Genomic DNA, 27,253 nt, shown 5'->3' with positions numbered 1-27,253 from the left:
GGTAAAAGGCTATTAGAGGACAGGATGTTCACATAATCATGAAGTATTATGCCATGATTGCTTAATAATCACAAAGAGGAGGAGGAGAAGGGAAAACACCTCAATAATGTCAGGAAGACAAAACTAAATTAATTACCAAACCCAACATCAAGAATAGAACATAATTACATTTATATGGCTCTTAATATAAAAGCAGTAAGATATATAAAACATCATGTCTTTCCTTGCCCCCCCCCCCGCCAAAAAAAAAGACTGATATGAAATCTAGTCATGAGGAAACAATAGACAAATTAAGATTATATAACATTCTTTCAAATTAGCCTGACTTCTTCAAAAATATATGTTGGGCTAGGGGTGTAGCTCATTAGTAGAGCCCTTGTCTAGTATGCATAAGGTCCTGGGTTCAATCCCTAGCATTGCAAAATAGTGGAGGGGAGGGGATAAGAAAAAGAGAGAAATACATAAAAAGTATAGGGACACTATTCTAGATTAAAACAGTATAGGAATGCTATTCTATAGAAACCATAAAAAAGTGTAGAGACAATGTTTCAGATTAAAACAAATTAAAAATAATAAACTAATGTGTAATCTCTGGCTACTCATAGATTTATTTGGATCAATTAAATATGAACTAAGCATACCCAAGAATGAATATTATCATATGAATGTTAAATCTTGAGAGTGATAATGGTGTACTTGTTCATAAGAACAGTAATGCCTACAATTAACTTGCAAATGTCCAGAAAAAAAGCATCTAAATAGGGGAGATAAAACAAAGGTGAGCAAAGAATTTTAAGGTACATAGCTATTCACTGCTTTGTTCTTTCAACTTCTCTGCAATTTTAAACATGTTAAAAAGAATTAGTTTGGGAGAATTAAAAATTTTAAAAATAATAAAATGGTAATATTGCATATATTTAATAGAGATATGTTTTATAAGTTCAAATACATGTTGCAAAACTACTTACTTTATTTGAGGTTGTAAGCAGGAAAGCCCTTTGCAGATTTTCCTTTTCAGCCAAACACAACTGCAGTCTGCCAATCTCTTCTTTGAAATGAGTAATCATACTTTCTTTGTTTCCATCTAAATTCTTTAAAGTCTGGACCTCTGATACAAGCTTGGTATTTTCTATTTCTGTATTCTTCAAATGCACCTTTAACAGTGTTTGGAAATGTCAAGAATATTCTATCCAGTTACATAACTGAAGTTAGTCAAAGTTTAAAATGTCATTATTTATCTCTAATTTGAAAATAACTGAAGGAAGAGAGTAGGAGTCAGGAAACCCATGTTCTACCAAATGATTACCTAAGAATATAAGAACATATTAAAAGCAGAACATGGTTTTTCCAAAGTTATTTTCCATAGACATTAATTATAAGGTCTAACTACATTATCTCCAAAGACTTTTCCTTTGATTTAATGATTTTAGCATTTTTTTCCTAATGTAAATGGATTTTTTTATTCTTTTTGGAAAATGCTATGAAGACATACAATATGAAGACATGACCAAATTCTGAAAGCTAGAAAGGGTATTTTCAAAAACAACATTTTGAAGCAATTCAATGTTTTACATGTAAAAAGCCCTTATGTCATTTACTTCCCATGTATCTAAAACCATATTTCCTTATCGATGCAACTATGCTAATTCTTCCATGAACTTTGATGCTGATTTTCTCATAACAGATGTACAAATCAAATTCAGTAATGGGAACTATACTGAGTATGGATACATACTGTCCACAAGCAAGATTATCTTGGTTAAGTGTTCCAGAAAGAAATTATTTCTTGCATTTCACTATTTAAATGTTTCTGAATTTAAAGGAGTAATTCCTGTTCATAGGATCAAATGTGACTCCTGGTTCCCTGAAGGAGTCAATAGTCTACACCTTTGCAATACCACCTTTAAAACTCTTTAATTTTCACAATCATCAGCTCATAAATGTGACTTAACATGAAGCTAACAATTAAGAATGTTCTTAAAATTCCTCATCCAAAACTTGCTTTCAGAAATGCTTATTAGCTAAAGTCTTGATTAACACCTACAATATTGACAATTAAGCTAACTATACTAACATCACAGGAATGCCTAAAAAAGAAAAATCTTCATAAAGTGAAGATTCATAAGCAGTGAGGATATTTCTGTAAAATGACAATCTCTGAAGATTATTTCAAAGGCCAAACCATAAAATATGATTATCAGTGAAATGAATTAATACTCTCCCTAAGGTATACAAGTTCTTAAAATACAAAAACACTTGGTTATATAAATTCTAATAAACAAGTATCTGACTATCATTAAAACTTTTTGACTTATTATACAGTACCTGCTAAGTATCTAAAATACCAGCAAGCTAATTCCCTAAACACTAACTTTTAGGAGCAATACACATTGTGATAGTTAGTGACTTCCTCCTTGCTTCCTCCCCCTTCTTGGATTACTCAACTGAGGGAACTTGGCTACCTTTTGTAAGGACATTCAAGCAACCTCTGGAGAGGTCACTTAGAACTGAGGGGCCTCTTGCCAAAAGTTAAGTGTACCAGAAAAAAATAAATGAGTTAAGTGTACCACAAAAAAATAAATTATTTCTTGCATTTCACTCTGTAGAATGAAATACAGATTTCATTCTACATCATGGAAGCAGATCCTCGGTGTCAAACAAGCCAACCTGACAGCAACATCTGTAACATCCTGACTTTCAGAACTATTCAATAATGTTGCTTCTAACTTCCTGACCCACAGCCTATTGGGTAATTTGTTACAAATCAATGAACAATAGAAATGAAAAGAATAAAATACCTTATAAAGTTCCTTCTCATCCTTTTCTGTCTTCAGTTGACATTCAAGTTGTTCTCTTTCATGTTGTACCTTCCTGAGTTTGTCTTTTAAACTGCGTTAAGACAAAACAACATGAATGTAAAAACAAAAATTTTATTAAAACATTGACTTTTTTTAATATCATCAGAAATACCTGTCCAATTCAGTTTCTTTTTCAATTGCTTTATGTGTCACTGACACAATATCTTCCTCAAGCTGCAGAGCTTTAGATGTCGCATCACTGTATCTCTTCTTAAACTCTTCATTTTCCATTTTTAAACTTTGTGATACTTCAATAAGACCCTTAGAAATAACAACAAAGTATGTGACAAAAAGCATCAGTAAATTTGCCTTTAAGAAATCTTTTTTTTTTTCTTTTTGTTTTAAAGGGGGTTAGGGATTCATTATGTCAGTCTAGGTTAGGCTCAAGAGATCTTTCAGTCTCAGCCTTTTCAGTAGCAGGGACTATAGGCACAAACCTCCGCACAAGGGTTTGCTTCTGGTTTTAGTTTTTTGTTTTGTTTTTTAGGGGAAAGCAGTACAAAGGATCCAGGCAAGGGCTTTGCACATGCTAGGCAAATGCTCTACTACTGAGCTACATGTTTTTATAATTTTAGCCCCACGTTTGTCCCCTCTAAAATTTAGGCCAAGACTTATAAACTAATAAACTAAATGTGAAATTGTAAATATACTTAAATTTTCATATACTAAACTATTTACATATCAATTACTAATAATATTTCTCGCCTTCAGACTTTTCATGCACCCTATTTGTTTATTTCACTTCACCACAGGACAGGCAATAAAATGAAATAAAAATTATTAGTCACTTTTTGTTTTTCAGATTTTACTTTTCCTTGTTACCCCAATGATAGGTTTCATATGAAACTATCAGTGTTAACACCCACTTCTAATATATATTACACCAAGCGATATCAAAGTACTATAATAAATGCCTAAAGCAATATTTCTAATGTTCCTGCCAGAGTGACTCAGAAGCCTATATATTCAAAGATAAAACAAATGTAAAAGAAATTATTGCCTTTCTTTTTAGACTGTTCTAAACAGAACACTTTAACTCTTAAATTTTTATCACATCAATTAAGACACTTGGGAGAATGATAAAGCTTCCATGTTCCTATAATAAGTCTTCTACCTCATTTCAAAAAGTTTGAGACTCCAGTAAAACCATGTATATGGAAGTGATGTTATGGAAAACTATACATCAAAAAGAATTAAATCAAATTACTTTTTTAAGAAATTTAAAATTTCCCCCCAAGTAGTAATACCTACCCAAGAAGAAAAACTAAAAAATACATCACAGTACTGTCAATTTAAAAATCAAAATTTATATAATAGTTATGTCACTTAATATGCATATAGCAATTAGGTCCAATTTTTACTTATAAATGGAATAACACTTTAAATATCTTGCTGGGATAAGGAAATTGCTACATTGCACCTCATGAAACATGTATCACAATAGTGTCAGATGACATCCTATTTCTTTTATTTTTGTTCAAAGCAAATGTTTGCCTTACTGAATTTCCAATAGTATCCAAAAATTGTTATGCAAAATTAAATGTTTTTCTATTGTTTCCAAGTCCATAACACTAAAGTAAGCAAAAACATTTATTCCTCTGTCATAGTTTTTGTTGATATACTATGAGCCTTATAAAATTTGACACATTTTTAGTACTTGTCTTATTGGTTTCTAAAGACAGCCGGGGAGGTTTCTAGATACTTTTGCACATTTTTTATTTTTATTTTACCAAATTCTCTCTTGGTGCTACAGATCTGATCCAGGTATTTCTTCCTGGGACAAAGACTAGTTTGTCTAGAAGCAAAGACTAATTGCTAATTCTGTAAGTAATAAATGCTCTATATTGAGTAAACAGCACTCTTAAAAAAATTCATAACCAACTGAATGCAAAACAAATTAATACTTTAATCATAAGCTTGTTAACTTTATAGTAGATCACACATTAATTCAGACAATAACTTGAGACTCTCAAGACTCTTTCTCTAGTACCCATAAAGGCACACCTGATAGCTTCTAAGCATCCAAGCCTATTTTTAAATGACATGAATGATGAAGTAGGGATTATTCTTTACACCTACACTTTTCATGTCTAAGCTAAGTATCAGTATCTAAGAGGCTAAATAATCCTTAGCATGGAAAATTTCAAATAAAAATCATGCTTTCCTTTACAAAGCATAACTTTAAAACAAAATTTATAACACAATCTTTGAAAAACAACTGAAATTTGTGATATTCATTTAGTTACCATTTGTAAACCAGTCCAAAGGGATATTATAGTTCTAAAATTAAAAGAGAAAATTTCAACAGATAATTAAGTCTATGACATTGTACATCAAGATAGGCTCCCAAAAACTGGGGCCAAGGGAGATAAAGAGATCTGGACATTTAAGATTCATGCAGAGGATTTCTCCCATTCTCTCAACTGAAAATAACTGTGGCCACAAGTTACAATTACACTATTACAATTTTCCATGAGTCATAACCTTATAACTCTCAAATATGAACAACCAGATATACTGTGACCTACTCATGTTTGTAGCAAAATACACACTAGAAGTATTTAGAATTAAAAAAGCATATTTATTCCCACGTTTTTTAAAAACGAGAATATTTACAGGAAAATCTGTAGTCAGTTTTTAAATTAAATCTTATTCATTTGGCTTAAACTGGATTTTCTCAAACACCCTACATCTTCTCCAGCTCCTTAAATTCACCAGACAAAAATATGAATGACAATATACAAGTAAGTCTTTATGGCACTAACAATAATAGGAAAAATAAACAAATAAAAATAATAGCTATATAATTACTTATTTCATTAACATTTTCTTCATAAGCACAATCTGTTTAAGTTGCTTTTGCGTTTTTTCTTTTCCTGGTTTCTTTAAAATAATTTGAGTGAAATTATAAAATTTATTTTTGGCTATCCCAGATCTCTGAATTTAAAGATCTTTAAAGATAAATATTCATATAACCTCTTCAGTACTAAACTTCAAATTTATCTTGAGAAAACTTTATACTTTTATTCAAACAGCAACAGCAGTAAAAAATAAAAATCACCAAGAAAATCATTTATAAATAACTAAAATGAGTTACCAAGAATAACTATAGGCCATAGTCCAAGAGAATAAAGTTTAAATAGCATAAAATGTAACGAGGTCTATCTTTCACTCATTAACTATCAAAAATCTGCTATCAAATGCACAAATCTGAATATATTCCACATACAAGCAATTTTTTTTAACATTAGGGTTCTTGTATGTTTTTTGTAAGGAAGGGAATAAGTAGAAAATGTAGGGAAGTACAACTTTCCTTACATTAAGTTGTCTTTTAATGAAACTGAATGACAACTACTCAACAGTCTTATGAAATAAACTATAAAAATGCCTCATCTTTACAACTCAGTATTTATACAAAAATTATGATTTGGCTCAAAAGTAAATAAATATATTTTAGAAGCAATGTTAAAAATCTCTTTATTACTTAAGAGTTAAGGTTTGGATATGAGGTGTCAAGCTCTTGTTAATGCAGGAATGTTCAGAGGTGAAGTGATTATAGTAAGGAGAGCTGTAAGCTCTAGTTTGAATGGACTGTGTGGTAAATATAGGAAGGTGGGATGTGGCTGGTAGAGGTGGATCACAGGGGCTTCCCTTGGTAGGGTTCACCTTCCCTTCTGCCCCTTTCCTTCTGCTTCCCAACCACCGTGTCCTGAGCAGTTCCCTGTGCCATGCCCTTTTGCCACTTATGTGTTGCCTAGCCTGGGCCCAGAGCAATGGAGTTGCCCCATCATGGATTAAACTTCTGGTACCCTGAACCAAAATAAACTTTTGCATGTCTAAGTTGTTCTTATTAGGTGTTTTAGTCACAGCAATGAAAAGCTAACTAATATTCTTAGCAAAGCTGAAACAAAATTAAAGTAATTGGCTTTAAAGAAATTTATTGGTAGATGACTATTAAAAGTAAGGCTTTGGGTCGTCTTTGTTCCATGACAATTGGTAAAGGAGACAGAAATTCAATGAGATCCTAACTTCAAACTTGATTTTTGGTAATTCCATACACAGGTTGAGTATTCCTTATCTAAAACGCCTGAGAACAGAAGGATTTGGGGATTTCAGATTTTTTTTACATTTTGGAATATCTGCTTATAAGAAATGAAATATACTGGGAATAGAACCCAATTCTAAACACGAAATTTGCTTTTTTTCATGTATACCTTGTATATATAGCTTGAAGGTAATTTTATGCAATACTTTTGTGCATTTTGACTACAACTGTTACGTAAGCTTGGGTATGGAAAATTTCCCTTTGTGGCATCATATTTTGAATTTTGGAGCATTTCTAATATCAAATTTTTGGACTGAGGATGCTCAGCCTGTACTAAATAAATACTGCAAACTCCCTCTGTCCAAAAGTGAGTACCTAATGCAAATAACAATGCTGGTTTTATTGAAAGTTACTGTGTGGGAGATGCTATGCTACATGCCTATGCACATTCTTAATATACATGATCTAAGAATTAGGAACATTCCTGATGCTCACTTAAGCTCACTTAACATTTGAGAAAACTGAACCAAAGCAATAGCTTTATCAAAGATTACACAACTAGTAAATAATAGAACTAAGAATAATTTTGACTTTCTAATATCCTGAAACAAAAAATTTTCCAAAACAGTTAATTGAACATTTAATTTTAATGATTAAGGTACTGAAATTCTGGTAATCTAATTTTTTTTATTGTTTGCTTTTGTTTATATGAGATGGGATCTTGCTATGCTGCCCTGGATGGCCTTAAATAACTCAACTTCTGGAGACTACACAGAGATACCATACCATTAGGCCAGACTTAGTAATCTGATTTTTTATCTAGTCTTTTTTTTTTTTTTTTCTTTTATTTCTTGCTGTAATGGGCACTGAACACCAAGGGCACTCTCTAGCACTAAGCTACATCTCCAGCCCTTTTTCTTTCTTATTTTGAGACAAGGTCTCACTAAGTTGTTCAGCCTGACCTCAAACTCGCAATCCTCCTGCCTCAGCCTCCCAAGGCACTGGAATCATAGGCAGGTACCATCAATCCCACTGATTTTTAACTAGTGTCGGTACAATTCTTCTAAATAGTGTTATTAACAAATAGTATCTTACAATTAAAAGTTCATCTATCAAAGATATTTCCCACGTCCAAACTGCTAATTTCAAACTATTTCATTTGTGCTGTGGCAGAGATTTCTGGTTGTCTACTAAATTACAAACTCATTTCAGCCACAGTAATACATACTTTGTCCAATCACATTTTTCCTTCCTGCTTCTTGTGTAATTTTGGTCATCTAAATTCTCATCAGTATAATATCAATAAAGTGATACTATATTATTACTTCTACATCTATAACTCAAACTATTAAACATGACATGGCTAATATCTCTTTCTTTTTTTCAACCAGCTGGAACCAGGATATGCCAGTAAACAAGTTTCTATCATAAAGATGTAAATATCTAGGAGTCTGAGGTATGGCAGTGGAATGATATGAAAGGTATGGAGTGCCCTAGGTAATTATATAAATCTGCCCCACAGACTTAAATGACTCACAACATTGATCGTTATAGGGAAAAAATGATTTTTGTTTTATACTGTTCAGTTTGTCTTCACGCTAATTCACTGTTAATCCCCGACTAATGTTTAAATCGACCTTCATTTTGATATGGTACCACTAAGAAAAATTAAATGTTCTACATAATAATAAATGAACTATATGCCACTGATCACATCCAAATGCAACTGCTATTTTAAATTACTTGAAATAACTGATTCATGAACAGAAAATATAGTAACTAAATATTAACCAAAAATATGGAAATTAAGAAGCTAGTTCAAATATTCTAGGATACTATATATACTTAGGCAATTAGAAATAACCAACTCAAAGGACAACATTCAAAATGGCAGAATATCTCAAATACAAATAAACAAATTAGTCTGTAAAAGATTTGCCTCCAAAATCAAGAATAAAATACTATTAAAAAGAAAAAAAATACTGATCCATGCTAAAACATGGCTGAACCTTGAAATTGTTAAGAAAAAGCAGCTAGAGAAAACAGGTCACACATTTTATATGATCTCATTTGTATGAAAATGTCCAGAAAATGAGAATATGAAGAGACAGAAAAGAGATTAGTAGTTGCCTAGGGTCTGAGAAGTAAATATTAATGGACTCAAGATTTCTTTTGGGATAATGAAAATGTACTAAAATTCAACTGTAGTGATGGTGGCCCAACTCTGTAAATAGATAAAAATCAACCAATTGTACACTTTATTTTTAAAAGTCAAGATAACTGAGGTTAATGTAGGTTATGGCTTTTGGACCCTTGCTTTCTTTTATACCTTCATCAGAATAACCCTGGGTTCAATCTGTGGCACCAAAATAAATAAGTAAATAAGAAGGTAGAAGGGAGATCAACAGAATAGAAGAAAGGGACCAGAGAGTGGGATGAGGGGAGAGAAAATTGAAATACTGGGAAATAATACTGGCCAAACCATTTTGTTATAGTGTATGTACAAATATGCAACAACATATCCCAACATTACTTTCAACTGTTATACACCAATAAAAAATGTGGGGGGGGGGGGTGAAAAATCTTTTTTTGAACTATATCAATTCATAGTTCAAGACTTCAAAAAATTATAACTAAACTAACTTTGAAAACTCTAATGGGATTACAGCTCTTTTTAATCCCATTTAATAAATAAGATTCAAGGTGGGGATGTAACTCAGAGGTACAGCACCTGCGTAGCATAGACGAGGCCCTAGGTTTGAGTCCCCAAAAGTGCAAAAAAAAAAAAAAACGTTAAAAATAAGAATCAAGGGCTGGGATTGTGGCTCAGCGGTAGAGTATTCGCCTAACATGGGCGGGACCCGGGTTCGATCCTCAGCACCACATAAAAATAAGGGCACTGCGTTGTGTCCATCTACACCAAAAAAACAAATATTTAAAAAATAAATAAATAAGAATCAATTGAATACTGTTATTTGTCTGAGGCTCAGTGTCAATCTTTCAATTTTCAAATATGTCACTCCAAAATATAAATAAGAGCACAATGAATAATGAACTGCTGATTTTCCAGATATCTATAATAAACACAAAGGTGGGGTTAAAAAAAAAAAAGATTCACTAATACAATGGAATATTATTTGGCAATGAATGGAATAAATTACTGATATATATAAGAACATTTAAGAAATCTTAAAAATATTATGCCAAATGAAAGAATCAAGTCTTTTTACAAAAGGCCCCATATTCTATGATTCCCTTTGTATGAAATATAGTAGTTGTCTGGGACTAGGGGAAAGGATGGGGAGGTATTTGGAGAAAGCCTGCAAATAGGTACAACCTTTCTTTATGGGGTGATAAATATGTCATAAACTTAGATATGATAAATGCTTGCATAATTTTGTAAATATACTAAAACCCACTGAATTATACTCTCTAAAGTAGTAAGCTTTATAGTATATAAATTACATCACAATAAACCTGTTTGTTAAAACATCAATTAGATCTATTCCCACCTTCAGCCCTCAGAACAGCAGTGGTTAAGAGCACTGAATAGAGCCATGCTACTAACCCTCTACAACTTACTAACCCTGAGACCGTGGGCAGGTTAAGTAGCCTTTCTATGCTTCCTCTGTAAAATCCAGTTAACAGTATTTTCATCATAAAATTGAGTTAACATATAAAACTCAGATCATTACCTGGCTTTTACTAAGTACTATAACTTATTTTTATTAATCAGACTTTTATAAGAGAGGAGGAAAAACTCCACAATTAAAGACTAGAAATGAATGCAAAACTGGATCTTAATAATGAAAGTTAATTTTAAATCTAGATTGTACATGAATAATGGGATGCATACCACAATAAACTAAGGGAAATACAATTTATAATTTCTTAATTTATAACCATTATATAACTTGAATTTTAATCTACTTTATAATCCTACTTATTTTCTATAAGTCAATTACATAATATAATTGCAAAAACAAATATAGTTGAAACCAATTTGTTTTGATTTTAACATATCCAATTCTTAATTTCAAAATGTAAAGATTTTAAGTTCAATTTAATTAGTTTTAATTATTATAATTTTCTCTCCTATGGTGTTCTATAGTGGTATAATCTTTTATCAATACAATAAGAGATTAAAGATTTTGTTTATAAATAATTATAAACACATAACTTACTTTCAGTATTTGTCAACTATTAAATGGGTAATAAGCGAATCGTACTATATTTTATAAAGTAATCAATTTCTTCTATTGTGAAGAAACCAAAGATCTCTACTGATCGCATTCTTACATGGCAAAATTTTAAAGAAACTATAAATGATACATGATAAGCATGCCTGTAATTCCAGGGGCTGACGAGGCTGAGGAAGGAGGATTGCGAGTTCAAAGCCAGCCTCAGCAAAGAGAAAGGTGTAAGCAACTCAATGAGACTCTGTCTCTACATAAAATACAAAACAGGGCTGGGGATGTGGCTTAGTGGTCAAGTGCCCCTGAGTTCAATTCCCAGGGGCACATGACCACTGAGCCACATCCCTAGTACCAAAAAAAAAAAAAAAAAAAAGTTTACTCAGTACTTCAAAGAGAAGATCTACAGAACTATTAGGATTTTTATTATTATTATTTTTTATAATTTAATCCATAGAATAGATTTAAAACAAGTGTCAAGGAATGTCATGAATTTTATAAGTCACCCAACCGGGACAAGTTTGAAAGGTTCTAAGATGTTCTAGCTCCCCAGCATGCATATTTGAAAGAGGATATAATTTTGGAGGTAAAAAGCAAATTCATAAAAATTAGAAGTCCCTTGACTTCTGGTATCAAAGAGGAACTCTTTCTCATAGCAAGTACATTATTTTGTCACCACAAATAAACAACAGCCAAAATATACGTTTCCATAACTTAAGACTTTTTTTTTAACATTACACTGTATTATATTTTTAGAATCTAGGGAAAATGCTATGAATTCCATTCATGTTGGACAACACTTTACATGGTCTTTCCTTCATGATTCTCTGGTTCATCATTACAAAAAATAGTAAAATAATAATAGTTGCTTATCCTAAGGGAGAACCTTCTATATTTCAGGTACCATTCTAGGTTCTTTTATCACCATTTTCTATAATATAGGGTTTGATTAAAACATCACAAGTACTTTCTACAGCATATGCCCCAATGCAAGAATACCAGCAGAGTAGTTTCTTCCAAGATTAGTAAAAGTCATTAAGATTTAAGAGTTGCCATTAAAACTTCTGGTGAACACCTCTTCTGGACATCAAGGTCATAATCTCCTACAAGTTTTGCTTCATTAATCCTCTGATCTCAGCCTATCATTTTCTCAAACTCAGTCTACTTAAGCTTTATCTGTAGTATTTATCACCATCTATCACCTAAACAGAGAGAGCCTAAGACTACCTAAATCTATTAATACTCAACTGAACTAAAGGCAATGTCTAATATAACATTAGTAATTTCAAATTTTAAAGACCTATCATTCTGCCATGCCTACTCTCCCAATCATCCTTACTTTCCTTGGATTTCAAGGTGATCAGTCTCAAAAACCTCAAAGATCACAAAAATCAATCAGGGTATTCTCGATAGCTTAAGATATGCTGAAATGGACCTTTGTCAAGGGACATCTATAAGACCTCCAATCCACTGTGTGTGTGGGAACGTGGCGGGAGGGGGGGGGCTGGCATTCCACTTTAGAAAACAGCCAACTAATAGGCAAAACATGTAAAGAATGGAGAATAAAGAGTAATAACTATACAAATAGCAAGGCTATTTACAAGAAAAGAATAAAAAAAGAATTAGCTAAAGGTCCTGATAATAAACATAGGCACATTTATGTAATTTTTACTCTACTTTAATATTTGATATACCTGCTTTGAAGTTCAAATGAAAGAAGTTCTCTAACCAAATAGAAAACTCTATGTCATATGGTCAGCTGAAGCAAAATGTTCACCAAAAGTATAATTGGAGGAGTAACTTTTTAACTAAAATGGCTAACAAGGACAGAAAGACTTCACATTCATAAAGAAATTTACAAATGTACATGTTATTTGATATGCTTACCCTCTACCTCAAAAGAGTAGTCCACAAAAAAACTAGGATAAACTAAGGGAAATTTTTTCATAATTTAGCTTTTACAAAACATCACCTTTGGGCTGGGCTTGTAACTTAATAGTAGAGCACCCGCCTAGCACTTGCAAGGTACTAGGTTCAATCCTCAGCACCACATAAAAATAAATAAAATAAAGGTACTGTGTCCAACTACAACTGAAAAATATATATATATATTTTAAATCACTGTATTCAGGTATGGAATATATAACTACTCTGCTGAAGTATAAATATTAGAATCACTGCACAAATGGTTCAATTAACAATTACAGGGGCTAGAGCTGTAGCTTAGTGGTAAAGTGCCTGCTTTGCATGTGTGAGGCACTGGGTTCAATCCTCAACACCACATAGAGATAAAAAAAGATACTGTGTGTTCATCTACAACTAAAAAAAAAATTTTTTAAATTACAAAGCAATTACTCTAGTATTTCTTAGAATGGTGGAACATACCCTTCCTTTAGGGAGTAATAATTCAACCCTGTCTATAGACAAAGTGAGCTATAGATTTATCTATAGTCTATAGACAAATTAGCTAAAGTGAAATTGTGGTACGTATAATAAAAATCTGATAGTTTTATCAGAACTAATAACTTTTCTTATGAAAATATGGAATTAATGACTGATAGAGTGACTTTTTTTTGTTTTTTTGGTACCAGGGATTGAACTCAGGGGCACATCCCCAGCCCTATTTTGTGTTTTATTTAGAGACAGGATCTCACTGAGTTGCTTAGCACCTCGCTTTTGTTGAGATGGCTTTGACTAGTGATCCTCCTGCCTCAGCCAGCTGAGCCACTAGGATTATAGGGGTGTGCCAGCGCACATGGCGACCTTCTCTTTAATCCTTTTTTTTTTTTTCCCTTCAGTTTCTAACTCAAATCCATTTGTATCTCTGACGAAGCTACACCATTTTCTACTTATACTTCTGTTTCTTTGCTCAAGTAATGCCAATTCTTACTAGGTGTTTTTTGTTTGTTTGTTTTGGTATCAGGAATTGAACCCAGGGGCACTTAACCACTGAGCCACATCCCCAGCCCTTTTTATTTTGAGACAGGGCCTTGCTATTGTTGGTTAAGGCTTTGCTGAGTTGCTGAACCTTTGAACTTGTGATCCTCCTGCCTCAGCCTCCTGAGCCACTGGGATTACAGGCATGGGCCACCATGCCTGGCTTAATTGTTTTTAAGGATACCTGTATCATATTTCCCAGATTAAGAATTTCAAAATTTTGCCTAAGACAACATCTTAATTCACTAAATTCTTCTCTAAGAAGTAATTTTAATTTCTTTAGTCTGTCTTTCCTTCTAAAGTGTTGTTCCTCACTGTACTTTCAACACCTTCTCCCCAATTAAAAAAAAAAAAAAAATCCACCGATTATTCTAGAATTACATGTAAAACATCTGGAAATAGTTGTCAGGGACTACCTCATCAAGCTTGATACCAAAAGTCTAGAAGTATTTTAATTATCTTCAAACATAAAAGAAGCTATTTTTGCCATAGCTCAATAGGAACTGACCTGACCTATTCTTTTATAAATGTCTTTTTAAGCACTATTTTTTTTTTCAATAACTGGTTTTCACTTTTATTGATTCAGTTCTTTAAATAGGTGGATTTCAGGCAACGTACCATCAACTCCACTCGGTTACATAGCATACAACTAACCTTTTGCTCTGCTTGCAGGTGCTCACATCTTTCCTTCTCATTGTTAAGTTCTCTTTCCATTCTTCCAACTTGTTCTCGAAGTTGTACTGTTTCTTTTTCCAAAACAGCAATCAGCTTTATTAATTCTTCTTTTTCTTTCATGGTTTTCTCAATCTTCAACTACAAAATAAAAAATGCAAATAAATTGTTTTTCTTACTCCTAAACTATTAATGCAAATTTACTTTTCCATTTAAAACAGTGAAGAAATTCACAGAACAAAATTTTGTAGTCTACCTATTCATATCATCCAGCTAGTTACATGAATCATAAATTTAAACTTTCTTTTGGTTGGGCAAAGAAGAAAATACATACATAAAAGAATACATGAAGTTCCCTCCTACCCATTTTTCAAATCAACACTGAAAATAAGACATACTGAATTTCCTAAGTAATTTAATTACTCAGCTTTCTTATCCAGAGCAATAATCAAACATATCCCGAAGAAAATTTGTACCTCTTCATGAATGCAAACCTATGAGAAATCTCAATCTATTAAGAACTTACTGTATGTTACAAAAGGCCTCCATCTAGGGATTACCATTAAAATTTTGGTTCTTAAAATAAAGCACCAAACAATAAACTGTGCATGCACATGTGTGCACACGCATGCACATGCTTTTATTTGGCTAAATTAAACCAATCTTTATAAATAAAAATGTAAATTTTAAGACAAAAACAGACTGTAACAACTCATTAAAAATATAACTTATTTTTATGAGAATACAAATAGTTCAGGAAAATCTGAACTCCAGTATTCAAAAATATATATTTTTAATTGTGGACCTAAAATGGTAGTAAATAAAATGATTAGTATTTCTCTTACAGCAAGAATTCATTCCTTTTAACCAAAGAACAGAAACTTAGAGGGAATACTCCACAAGAGGGATTACACATTTAGGTGGTAAAATATTTTCCTCCCAATACATCTTTTTTTTTTAATATTTATTTATTAGTTTTAGGTAGACACAATGTATTTATTTTACATTTATGTGGTGCTGAGGATCCAACCCAGTGCCTCATGCATGCGAGGCCAGCACTCTACCACTGAGCCACAATCCAGCCCCGCCAATACATCTTAAAATTAAATTTTCCAGGGTAATAGAATCAAAGTGATTAACTATTAAATGGCTCTTATGAAAGTTGAATAGCTGAAAACTTTTTGAATGACCCTTCTACCTATACCAATAGACCAAATAAAAATGCCAGGAAAAATATTTTCAAAAGGGAAAAGTGTATTTAGTCATGAAATGTATTTTATGCTTTATCTATTTAAAAAAGAAATTGTGATAATTACAATCAATGATATTCAATTAATTCAAGAGAAAATTAGGATCAAATCTATGATTCTAATAGTTAACAGTATTAATAACTTAGCATAAAATCTGGCTCAAAACTTACTGGCAAAATAAAAATATATCTTGATGTACTAAAACAGAACATTAATTAGCAGAAAACCACTCCCCCCTCCATGATTTATCTAACTTTATGAAGTTTAATAAAGTTTACACATATAATTTTTAAATTTAGATAAAAAAATGAATAAAAATCTAATTTCTGCTCGACAATATATATTATGCAATCTTTCAAGCACAGAGAATAAGATTTTACAATGAACTCCTTTTATACAATTCACTATATTAATATTTTGCAATGTATATTTTCTTTGTATACTTAAGATTATTTATATAAATTTTTATTTCTTCTTTTTTCTTATTAAATCATTTGAAACAAAATTGGCAATACTTAACTCTTAAGTACCTCATCCTATGATGAGGGTAGTCTCTTTTTCAACAACTATTACTATAGCTATAAAAAATAATATTGTCTCATCCAATAGGCAGGCAATAATCAAACATCCTTTACTGTCCCCAAATTGTCTCTTTTTTAGCCTATTATCCAATTCAGCTTCACACACTACAGGATTATGTCTCAATCGCCTTGAATGTCACTGGGTCCCAAATGTTTCACAGTTGTATTGAAGTATTAGACAAAATCACCCAAAATTTTAATGAATGTGGAAATTAAAAGATTTGTCAAAAGATGGTCAGGAAATTATCTCAGAAATAGTTACTTAAGAGAGCAATTTAAATTTTCTTTATAAATGTACACTTTGTAGAAGGGAAGAAAGAATTGAAATAAATCTGTGCTATTTCCCAATTTACATGAAGAAAAAGCACAGGCAAAATGTGAATGCCAAAATGCCTACCGCTTTTGTGTTGGAGCGCCTGGAATCAGGGTGGTCTAAGTGGTATTCAAAAAATTGCAGTATAAATGCTAATAGCATTCTTCTTAAGAGCTAGGTTTGTTTCAGCATCTTTGACTAGCATTCAAATACCAGGCTAAAAACCTTGATCATCAGGCAGTTGTCACCACAAAATGTTCTAGTCACCCTATAAAAGTTACATTTCTTTATTCAAGATAAGAGAGGAATTTCTGGAAAAAGGAAAGACATGGGAGAATTCACAATAAAAAATGATTCGTTCCTTCTAACCTTCTAACTATCTAAAAATATAACTTCTTTTCCCCCCTGTAATCTCAGTTCTTTAACATAAATAAAGTAAAATCAAAGACATAAAATGTTTAAGAAGATCCATATGACTATAATGAAAAAACAAAGACCTGTAATAGATAAAATATGAATGTAAATTAACAAAAAGTACATACTGAGCCAATCAGAAAAACTATTTTTCTTATTACAACAAAGGACACTAAGTTCAAAACAACTAAGTATAGCAGTCTACTTGGGGGGGCATAGGATAAAGACACCAGAAAACGTGATCTTACAATGAAAAAAATGTTATTTTATGTTCTCTTTCAATGACTACTAAAATTTAAGATATACAACAATATTATACAGCCAATGACATAACTACATTATTCAATTTTTTAAAAGAAGACCTTTTACCCTTTCTTTATAAATTATGGTTAATCCAGGTTTATTCATTTTGATCAGATGTTCAAGAAAAAGAATAACTAAAAATACTCAACCTAAATTAAAAGACTGAGGATGCTTTCCTAATTCACTACCATACTAGAGAAAAAACATGTTCATGGTAAAACAAAACAAAATTCACATCTAATTGCAGTTAAGATTTATCATTTTTATTCCAGTATCCCAACCAACTTCATCCCTCAAATCTATACTATTTAACAATCAACAGTTTGGCTACCATGAAAGAAAAATGGTTACAACAAGTAAACATAAAGAAAGTTTTAGGTCTAAATTCTCTCAATAAAGATTTACTACAGTACCTATTATGCATAAAATACTGTTAGACCATGGGGACAGCTCTGCCACAATAGAACCAAGAAATAAAGATTGTTCTTTTAAAAAGACATTCTTAAGTTTATTATTTTAGTTTAAAAAAAAAAAAAAAAACACTTGATTTTTATGAATACTCTTGCATAACGTGAAAGTTCTTAAAATGTCAGCTAACATGAGTTCTTAGCTCCATGTTGATACCAACCTCAAGAAGGCCAGCTTTTGTGGTCACTACCAACATGTCAGAATTTCCCTCATCTTCCATAGTAAGCAACTCTTCAACTGGAGAGGAAGCTCGAAACTGGAAAGGTGTACTTGCTCCACGAATTTCACCCTTATGGGTAACATAACAGAACTGATAAAATTCTCCATCATCATTTGGAAGGTAATATCCTAAGAGGTATTTAACAAACAAAAAGACAAAAATTATTAAACCTGCTATTATAAAATACTACCTTCAATTTACTTTAACAATACTTGCCATCTCTCCTTTCCTCCCCTTTTCTTAGCACCTATCTGGGATATTTCTTTTCCTCCTGTTTTTCCACAAATCTGTCAAAATGAGACTTTTCCTTCTTCCTCAAACATACCCAAATTTTTCATCTCTTAGACCTAAATTTATAATCCCAGACTATGACCTCCTAACTTTGTCCTTTCACTAGGGCAAAACCAACTCATCTGAGAGGGGGAAATATGTACTTTTCAAAGGAAAGAGACTGAAGGCAAGGAAAGACCCATGATGAAAATCTAAGAAAGACTGCAAGTGGGCACAGGAATATGTAAGGAAATTTTCCTTCAAGTTGACATTCATTATATGGAAAAAGGAAATAACTAAAGCAATATGCTGCACATGTGAACTGTGTAAAAGGAAATAAGATGGTGAGGACCAGTGGTGCAGGACAATAAAAAGCTTGGAACCACACAGATCTACTCATATTCATACAAAACATACACCATACATCTCAAGAGTTCCTATGTATCTATAGATAATTATTTATACCATTTAGCTACTATATGACAAATAAAATGTGTTCAATATTTGTGCCTTTCTTTATTCAACTGTCACTCTACCTTTTAATTGTTGTTTGACTTCCTAACTCAAAATTGTTTACTTCATCTCCAAATATCACAGAGAATTTTTTACAATAAAGAAAACTTCAATAGTATATTCTGAATTACTATTCACTATCTACATGCTTTACCTCCTACATCAGATCTCAAAAACTACAGACACACAGATGCATACATTTGTGCACACACTCTCCCAGAGCAGATGCATATTTATTTATATATGTATATATTATAAATAAATTCTAGAATTAAATGTCTAAAAAGGAAACATTCTATAATTGTGAATAAACAAAATGAATAAATTCAACCAATATGTAGCTCAAATTTTAATTACTATGTCTGCTATTCTTCATGTCTTAAAATTTTCAGACTCATTATTATGACACCTATATCACCTGATTTCATTTTTTTTTTTTTTTAGTTATACATAGACACAATATCTTCATTTTGTTTGTTATTTTTTTGTGCTGCTGAGGATCAAACCCAGTGCCTCACATGTGCGAGGCAAGTGCTCTGCCACTGAGGTACAACCCAGCCCTGACATTATGCTTTTAAAATTCCACCCTCCTAATATCTACTGCTGAATTTAATCATCCATAGCAGAAAAAGTTTCCAAATAGCCACAGCCTTATTTAAAAAGTTTAACAGAAAATAAAAATAGTCTGATAAATTAGTATTATCACTTAAAAATTCTACAAACTAGATATTCAAGGTCTCATACTTTAAAAAAAATCTCATTCATAAGCTGCTAAAAATATGGTTCAAATGCCATTTGAATTACATACAATTATTCAGAGCTGCAATTTAGAGTTATTTTTCTAAAAACTTGTTATCTGATTAGTATTGCTGAAAATTAAACAGAAAAAAGTAAAAGCCAAATTCTGAGTTAGTCTTGCTAATCATTGTCTTAATTAGCACTCAATTTGATTTCAATAAATGAATAAAGGTCCATTTAGGAAAACAATCACATTAAAGTATTTCTTGTTAATTGTCTGGAGTTTTGCATTTCAGAATTTTAAAGACTCATCCACAAAATCAGTGCAGTGATTCTGGACTGTGCTTAAAACATCTCTTAATTCTAACAGTCTGTGTGACTGAGTTATCCCATGACTCTACCCCTACAACTTCCTTATAAAACTAAGAAATAAAAAGCTTTCTAGGTAGGAAGAAGCTTTTACTTCTGGATATCAAAATTAAAAATAAAAATTAACACTTATACAACTTACTTTAATATTTATGCTTGGCTCCCAAAAAATTTTAAGGTATAAATAGAAATAAATTGAATACTTTCTTTAAATACATATAAACTTTTCACTTGTCACTAATATTGCATTAGTCAACAGAACCGATTCAGTATATTAACAACTTATTTTTTAAGAAAAAAACAAATCACAATAAAAATTACTGGAGGGAGATTGAGGTAAGAGAATCCAAAGTTCAAAGCCAACCTCAGCAAATTAGGGAGACCCTAGTCTCAAAATAAAAGGGGTGTGGCTCAGTGGTTAAAGCAACCCTGCATTCAATTCCTGGTACTAAAGACTAGAAATAAACCCATACCTTTAAAGAAAAAAATATAAATATAAAATAAAACAAAATCAGTTCCAATACACATACTTAAATTTGACCATCTTTAAAAAGGCTTGGTATTAAAAGATAAACTCTGCATGTTATTTATGTGTCTTGTTCTGCAATGAGGTGAGGTGGTGCTTGGACTAAAACCCAGGGCTTCATACATACTAAGCACGCACTCTACCACTGAGCTATACCTCCAGGTCAAAAAACACATCTACAAGACCCTAAATCCTTACCCATATTACACTACAAATTACATCCTCTGAATATTTCTTTTTTTGGCATAGAACACAAGGGAAATTTTTGTATACATGCAAACTCCATGTGGTCACACTGCCAATTCAGACAAATATACAAACATACATACAAATAAAAAAAGAAAAAAATTTAAATATTTGTTTATTTTTGATACCAGGGATTTAACCCAGGGGCATTTAACTACTGAGTCACATCCCCTGCCCTTTTTGAGACAGCGTCTTGCTAAATTCCTGAAGCTGGCTTTGAACTTGCAATCTTCCTGTCTCAGCCTCTGGAATTTCTGAGATTATAAGCCTGCGCCACCACGCTTGGCTGAAATTTTTTTTTTAAACATAGGCCACCAAAATCCAATGCTGAGGATATAAAACAGCATTCATTGCTAGTGGGAATGCAAGATGATAAAATCACTATGGAAGATAGTTAGTCAATTTCTCACAAAACTGAACATAAGGTACCATTACCATATCATCCAGAAATCACATTCCTTGGGTATTTACAGAAATGAACTGGAAACTTATACCCACACAAAACCTACACAAAAATGTTTATAAAGTTTTATTAATAACTGCCAAACCTTGGATTAGGCAAGGTGTTCCTTCATTAGATTAAATGGATAAACAAAAAACAGATGGGAATACAGGTCTGTGGTAGAGTGCATGTTCTACAATGCCTAAGGCCCCGTGTTCCATTTCTAGCACAGCAGAGGGACTTGGGGGTGGGGGGACAGGGAAACGATTGTGATACATCCATACAGTGGAGTATTATTCAGACATTTAAAATAAAGAAAGGCCTAGGGGAACTTTAAATGCATGCTGCTAAGTGAAAGAAGTGGATGTGAAAAACTACACATTCCAATTACATCACATTTGTAAAGGTCAAAATTACAGAGAAAAATCAGTGATTGCCAGGAGTTTGCAGGGAAGGAAGGAGATGAATATGTCAAACAAGTGAATTTGGGGAGCAGTAAAACCCTGTATGATATTGCAACAGTAAATATGAGTCTTTACTCCTCAAAATCTATAGAATAGATATTACAGAGTGAGCCTTAATGTAAACTATAAACTTAATAATAAGCAAAAGGTTATAAGATATAAGGGAACTCTGTACTTTTTGCTCATTTTTTGCTATAAGCTCAAACCTGTTCCAAAAGAGAAGACATTTTAAAATTTAAAAGTAAATTAAACTATCTGATTATCTGAAGTTAACTATTTAAAAGTCTGCTTTGCACATGTCACCAAATCCAAGTCAGATACTGCCTAATACTAAATAGTACACTTTAATTTAGATAAGACCATATAATTAAATGTTAACAATATTTGTTGAAAATTTACCTCTACGCCAGTGACTCTTCTACATATCAGAAGCACCTGTTGAACTTCTAACAGTTCTAAAACCCAGGCCATACTCCAATCAAGTCCCAATCTTTAAAGGTGTAATTTAAGAATCTGCATGTCTTGAACATGCAATCCCCCCGGTGATTCCAAAGTTCAGTTAAGTGTGGAAACCACACTGTACCAAAGCTAAAAGCATAGGGTCCAAGTTATGCTGCACTTAAAACAAATAGATGCTCTCTCTCTCAACAACAAAGCATTACAATTTTATTTTTACTAACATCTATCATTAAATTTTAGCATGTTCTTTGATCATTAATATAGGCTAGAAGCCACAAAGAATTATCACTATCTGTAATTTCTATTACTAATATTATTTTTACTACTGTAATTAGATTTTTTGACAGAGGTTAATATCACATGATCACTGTTACTAGTATCAGTGCTATCTTACTTTGAATTATGGCAATTATTAAATCTGCCAGAACATCTTGTTAACATATAAATTTTAAAGCACACATTAACATATTACAAATTTGGGGGCTAAGGTTTTGGCTAAGCGGTAGGGTGCTCGCCGAGCACATGTGAGGCGCTGGGTTCAATCCTCAGCACCACTAAAAAATAAATAAAATAAAAGTATTGTGTCCAACTACAACTAAAAAATATATATTTTTTTTTTAAAAAATCACAAAATTTGATCCTATAACACTTTAACTATACTTAAATATACTCAGTTTTCTTAGCAATTCTACGCACTTTATTTCATATGCATAAAATATTATGATAGAGTCCATAAGCTTCACAAGACCAAAAAGAGTCCATGGTATATAAAAGGCTAAGAACTTACTTTAATACAACCCATAGTCAGTACAATTATAAAACAAAATCACTCTGCAAAAATTCTGTGATGGACTTCTAAATAAGAGTATTTTCTCACTTTTAAAATTACAGACAAAACAAATAACAAAATTATTATTTTAATCATTTTAAAGCATACACTTAAGTGATAAGTAATTCATGGTGTAAAAACCATGCCACTGTCCATCCCAGAACTCTTCATCTTGCAAAACTGAAACTCTGTATCTATTAAATAATAACTCTATATTCCTGTCTTTCATTATATCCCTATCATTCACTATGCCCTGGTAATCACCATTTTAGTGTCTTATCTCTTTGAGTCTGTCCACTCTATAAATGGAATCATACAGTATTTGCTTTTTGATGACTAGCTGATTTGATTTAGCATAATGTCCTCAAGGTTCATCCAACTTGTGGCATAGGACAGAATTATCTGAATAAAGTATTAAAAATCTGTATGTGATGCCAAACTAAGAATAAATTATTTATTTATTTATATCCATTTTATAGGAACCGTCACATGTTAGAATCCTATTAACCATCTTGGTGGTTTCCATCTAGATTACTTTCCTTACTCGAATTTGCTACATTCTTTTTTTTTTAAGCAAGGCCACTTTTAATTAAAATTGCACATATTAATGAGACACCATGTGATGTGGGGATGTGTGCCTACACTGTGTAATTAGGTTAAATGTATCTATCCCCTCAAATATCCCTTCATAGCCAAAACATTCAACATTCTTTTTTCTTGCTTTTGAGAAATATAGTACATATTCGTCATCTATAGTTTCACTACTTGCAATAACAAAACAGAACTTCTTACTCTCATTTACCTGCAACTTAGTACCCACTAATCAAATTCTTCCCATGTCTCCCACCCCTAATACTAGCAATGGTATTGTTTTCTTGTCAAAAAAAAAAAAAAAATTCAAAAGTTATAGAAAGAAATCCACTGTCTTCAATTAAATGATAATAAAAATTTCTAAATGTCTGTTAAAATATCATGTAGCTTATATTTGATATTTACACTAGTATGACTTCTGCTAACAAAGACACTAGTTTAACTCTGGTACCCAGACATGCCTGAACAGATCATTATAATGGGGTACAATTTTTTAATGGTAATAGGACATTTGGTCTTGTCAAGTTCTACAGTTCTCAGTCCTTACCTTGAAATGTCAGTACACAGTTGACTGTTGATCCTTCTACATAATGTTCAGGCATAGGGGACCATAAAAATGTATAATAATCACGAGCGGTACTCCACCCAACCTAAAGAGGGATAACAAAAAGAAGGAATATAAATATCAGTTTCATATTATTCAGGTATCTCAAAGGATTTTTTTCCATATACTAAAGTTAAAACATGCATTTAATGTTTACAAATCACAAATATTTTAAAAAGCATGTCTGTTTTGTTTTTAATTAGGCCAAAGCCCAATGCTATAAAAACCTACACAGATTAAGTATCAGAGTTTCTACCATGTATTCAAATCAATTTGCTATCTAATTTCTCAAGGGTGATCTATAAATGCACATGATCAAATACAAAAAGTTCTATTTTGCTTTAAATCTGAGGTAACTAAAAAGAGGATTTTTAAAAAACTGAATTCTTTTAGACCTTAAAATTTAAGTTTCTCATTTTTTTCTTAGTCACCCTCCCTTCCAATTGAATCCACTAGCTAACTTCACTAATCTCTCATTTTTGGCAAGTCTTGCCTGTAAGGAATTTATAAATTTGTAGGAGGGCTTTTCACATTAAGATGTTTACATATACAAATAAACCACTATATCATTTAATGCTAAAATATTTCAATTTAAAACACAAATATATATCTCAATCTGTATTGTGCTGGTAAATTATACTGTGTTAAGTACTGTATTTTAGAGATGCTTAGAATAGGTACTTGATATTCATTTCTTCATAATATTATAAAAATTATACTTTTACCATAGATTTAGAATATATATGTTCTATGATTCTGACTGCTCTAAGTTTACAAACAACAGAATATTGAAGCCGAGTATGCCATTTATTTGTGAGAACATACAAAACTGTTAACTTTGATTACGTAAATCTGATTCAAATAATATCAGACAGCAATAACCTATACAGTTCACTCAATGTTTGGGGGATTTTGTGGGTTTTTTTTTTTTTTTTTTTTTTGGCTTACTATTATCATCTTCATTATACAAACCAAGAAACAAGTAAATGGCTACTAAAAGGCAGGCAGAATTGGAAACTAACATTCAAGCTCTTCACCACCAAAACACTACTCTCTCCAGGCAGAATAGAACATATCTTCATACTTTCTGAAACTCCACCTCCTTCCTTCCAACACTACTGCTATGACTATAATAATTCCTAAAGAAAAACAATTGACAAAAAAAAACAAAAGAAACAAGGAAAAGAGGGAAAGCTTCATTCCTAACTGTCCCCCATGAGAAGAAAAACAAAGGGGAAATGAGATCTTTTACCAGATGAGGAAAAGATGTAAAAAGGAAATAACATCAACAAAGTAGTGTCAACAAGATAGCAGAATAGGTGGCCAAGACCTTGTTCTCCCACAGAGATATCAACTTAACAACAATATACAGTCCTTTGTGAGAACTCCGAAAACCAGCTGTAGTACACACAGGCAAGCTCAAAGTCAAGAACAGCTGCACTGTAAAGTGTAAGAAGAGCAACTTCATAACAACCACAATAGCCCTTCCTGTAAGCTGGCACAATTTAGCAAGATGGGGAGAATATCCCAGTTTGCAGTTTCTCCCTTGAGAGGAAAAGAACACCACAATATGCACCCAACGTTCTGGCTTTTCAGTGGACTGTTCAGGTTTCTGTCTTGTTTAACATGGCACTGACAGAGAACTAGAATATTTGAGTTGCTTGGCACTGTGAAGAACAAAGGACTGCTCAACAGCTTTTTACAGCACCAGAGAACTGCAGTATCACAGACAGACACCAGAGGGAGAAAGTACAAACACCTGAATGAGGAATCTGCAAACATCCCAGTCTGAGAAATTAATATGCAAACACCCAGTGAAAACACATCCAAATAAAAGGCTTAAGGGGCCCCCAGAACCTAGACAGGTCATTTGGTGAAGGTCATCCTTGTACAGAGCTAGTCTGGAAAGGCTGAGATAGATGGGTACTTTATCAAATGCACACACACACACACACACACACACAAACAGAAAAAAATAATAAGGCCAAAAGAAATAAAATAAGTCTTGAGAAAATAACAGTAAAGAAACAGAGATTAGTAACCTGACAAGGAATTCAAAATAATCATCTTAAAGAAGCTTAGCACACTATCAGAGAACAATATAATTAACTAAACAAAAATGATGAAAACATATGAATGAGCATACGAATAAAGAAAGAAAAACTAAAAAGAATCAAATAAATTGTGGATTTAAAAAATCCAAAAGAAGACTTCAACAGCTGACTTAAACACAATTAGGAATCAGCAAACTCAAGAGGTCATTTGAAATTACTGAATCAAGAAACAACAACAAAAAAGAAAAAAAAAAAAAGGGAAAAAAGTAATACCTAAGGGACTTATGAGAAACCATCAAGTAGATAATATACTCATTATCAAAGTTTCAGATAGAAAACCAGGGGTGTGGAAAAACGTATTAGTAAAAATGATAGCTGAAAACTTCCCGAACATGAAAAAAAGAGATGAGTACAGTGGCACATGACTCTCATCCCAGCTACTCCAGAGGCTGAGACGGAGAATTGAAAGACCAAGGCCAGTCTGGGCAACTTTGGGAGACCTTGTCTCAAAATAAAAAGGGCCAGAAATATAGCTCAGTGGTGAGCAGCCCCTGGGTGCAATTCCCAGTACAAACATCAAAAATAAAGTAAAAAAACAAATCTGAAAAAGGAAATGAGCACCAAAATTCAAGAAGCTCAAAGTATCCCAACTACGAAAAACCCAAAGAAGTTCACACCAAGATACATTATCATCAAACTGTCAGTAAAATAAAATCTTGATATGAGAAAAGTGACACATCACAAAAGAAGCTTTTATGAGATTGTGGGGAGATTTCTCAGCAGAAACATTACAGTCCAAAAGGTAATCCTGTAATACTGTAATGGTGGTGAAATATTTCAATCACTCTTAATTCTAGTGTAAAACTTTAAAAAAAAAAAAAAAAGCATATAAAA

At 32.2% G+C, this 27,253-nt stretch overlaps 1 protein-coding gene across 3 annotated transcripts in view; it reads right to left on the bottom strand.

Moving 5' to 3' along the window:
* The window catches only part of Tax1bp1 (Tax1 binding protein 1), a 69,936-nt gene that overhangs the window by 30,180 nt on the left and 12,503 nt on the right, over window positions 1-27,253 (bottom strand). For all 3 annotated transcript variants that reach the window (XM_071613922.1, XM_027939615.3, XM_027939616.2), the window contains 6 exons: window positions 24,249-24,351; window positions 18,195-18,382; window positions 14,688-14,846; window positions 2,971-3,119; window positions 2,799-2,889; window positions 969-1,154 (listed from right to left, as the gene is read on the bottom strand). In XM_071613922.1, coding sequence (XP_071470023.1) covers window positions 969-1,154; window positions 2,799-2,889; window positions 2,971-3,119; window positions 14,688-14,846; window positions 18,195-18,382; window positions 24,249-24,351 — 876 coding nt within the window. The remainder of the gene's footprint in view (window positions 1-968; window positions 1,155-2,798; window positions 2,890-2,970; window positions 3,120-14,687; window positions 14,847-18,194; window positions 18,383-24,248; window positions 24,352-27,253) is intronic.

The sequence above is a fragment of the Marmota flaviventris genome, chromosome 1, assembly GCF_047511675.1.
Source record: "Marmota flaviventris isolate mMarFla1 chromosome 1, mMarFla1.hap1, whole genome shotgun sequence".
Lineage (NCBI taxonomy): Eukaryota > Metazoa > Chordata > Mammalia > Rodentia > Sciuridae > Marmota > Marmota flaviventris.
This window is presented reverse-complemented; position numbering and strand designations above follow the sequence as displayed.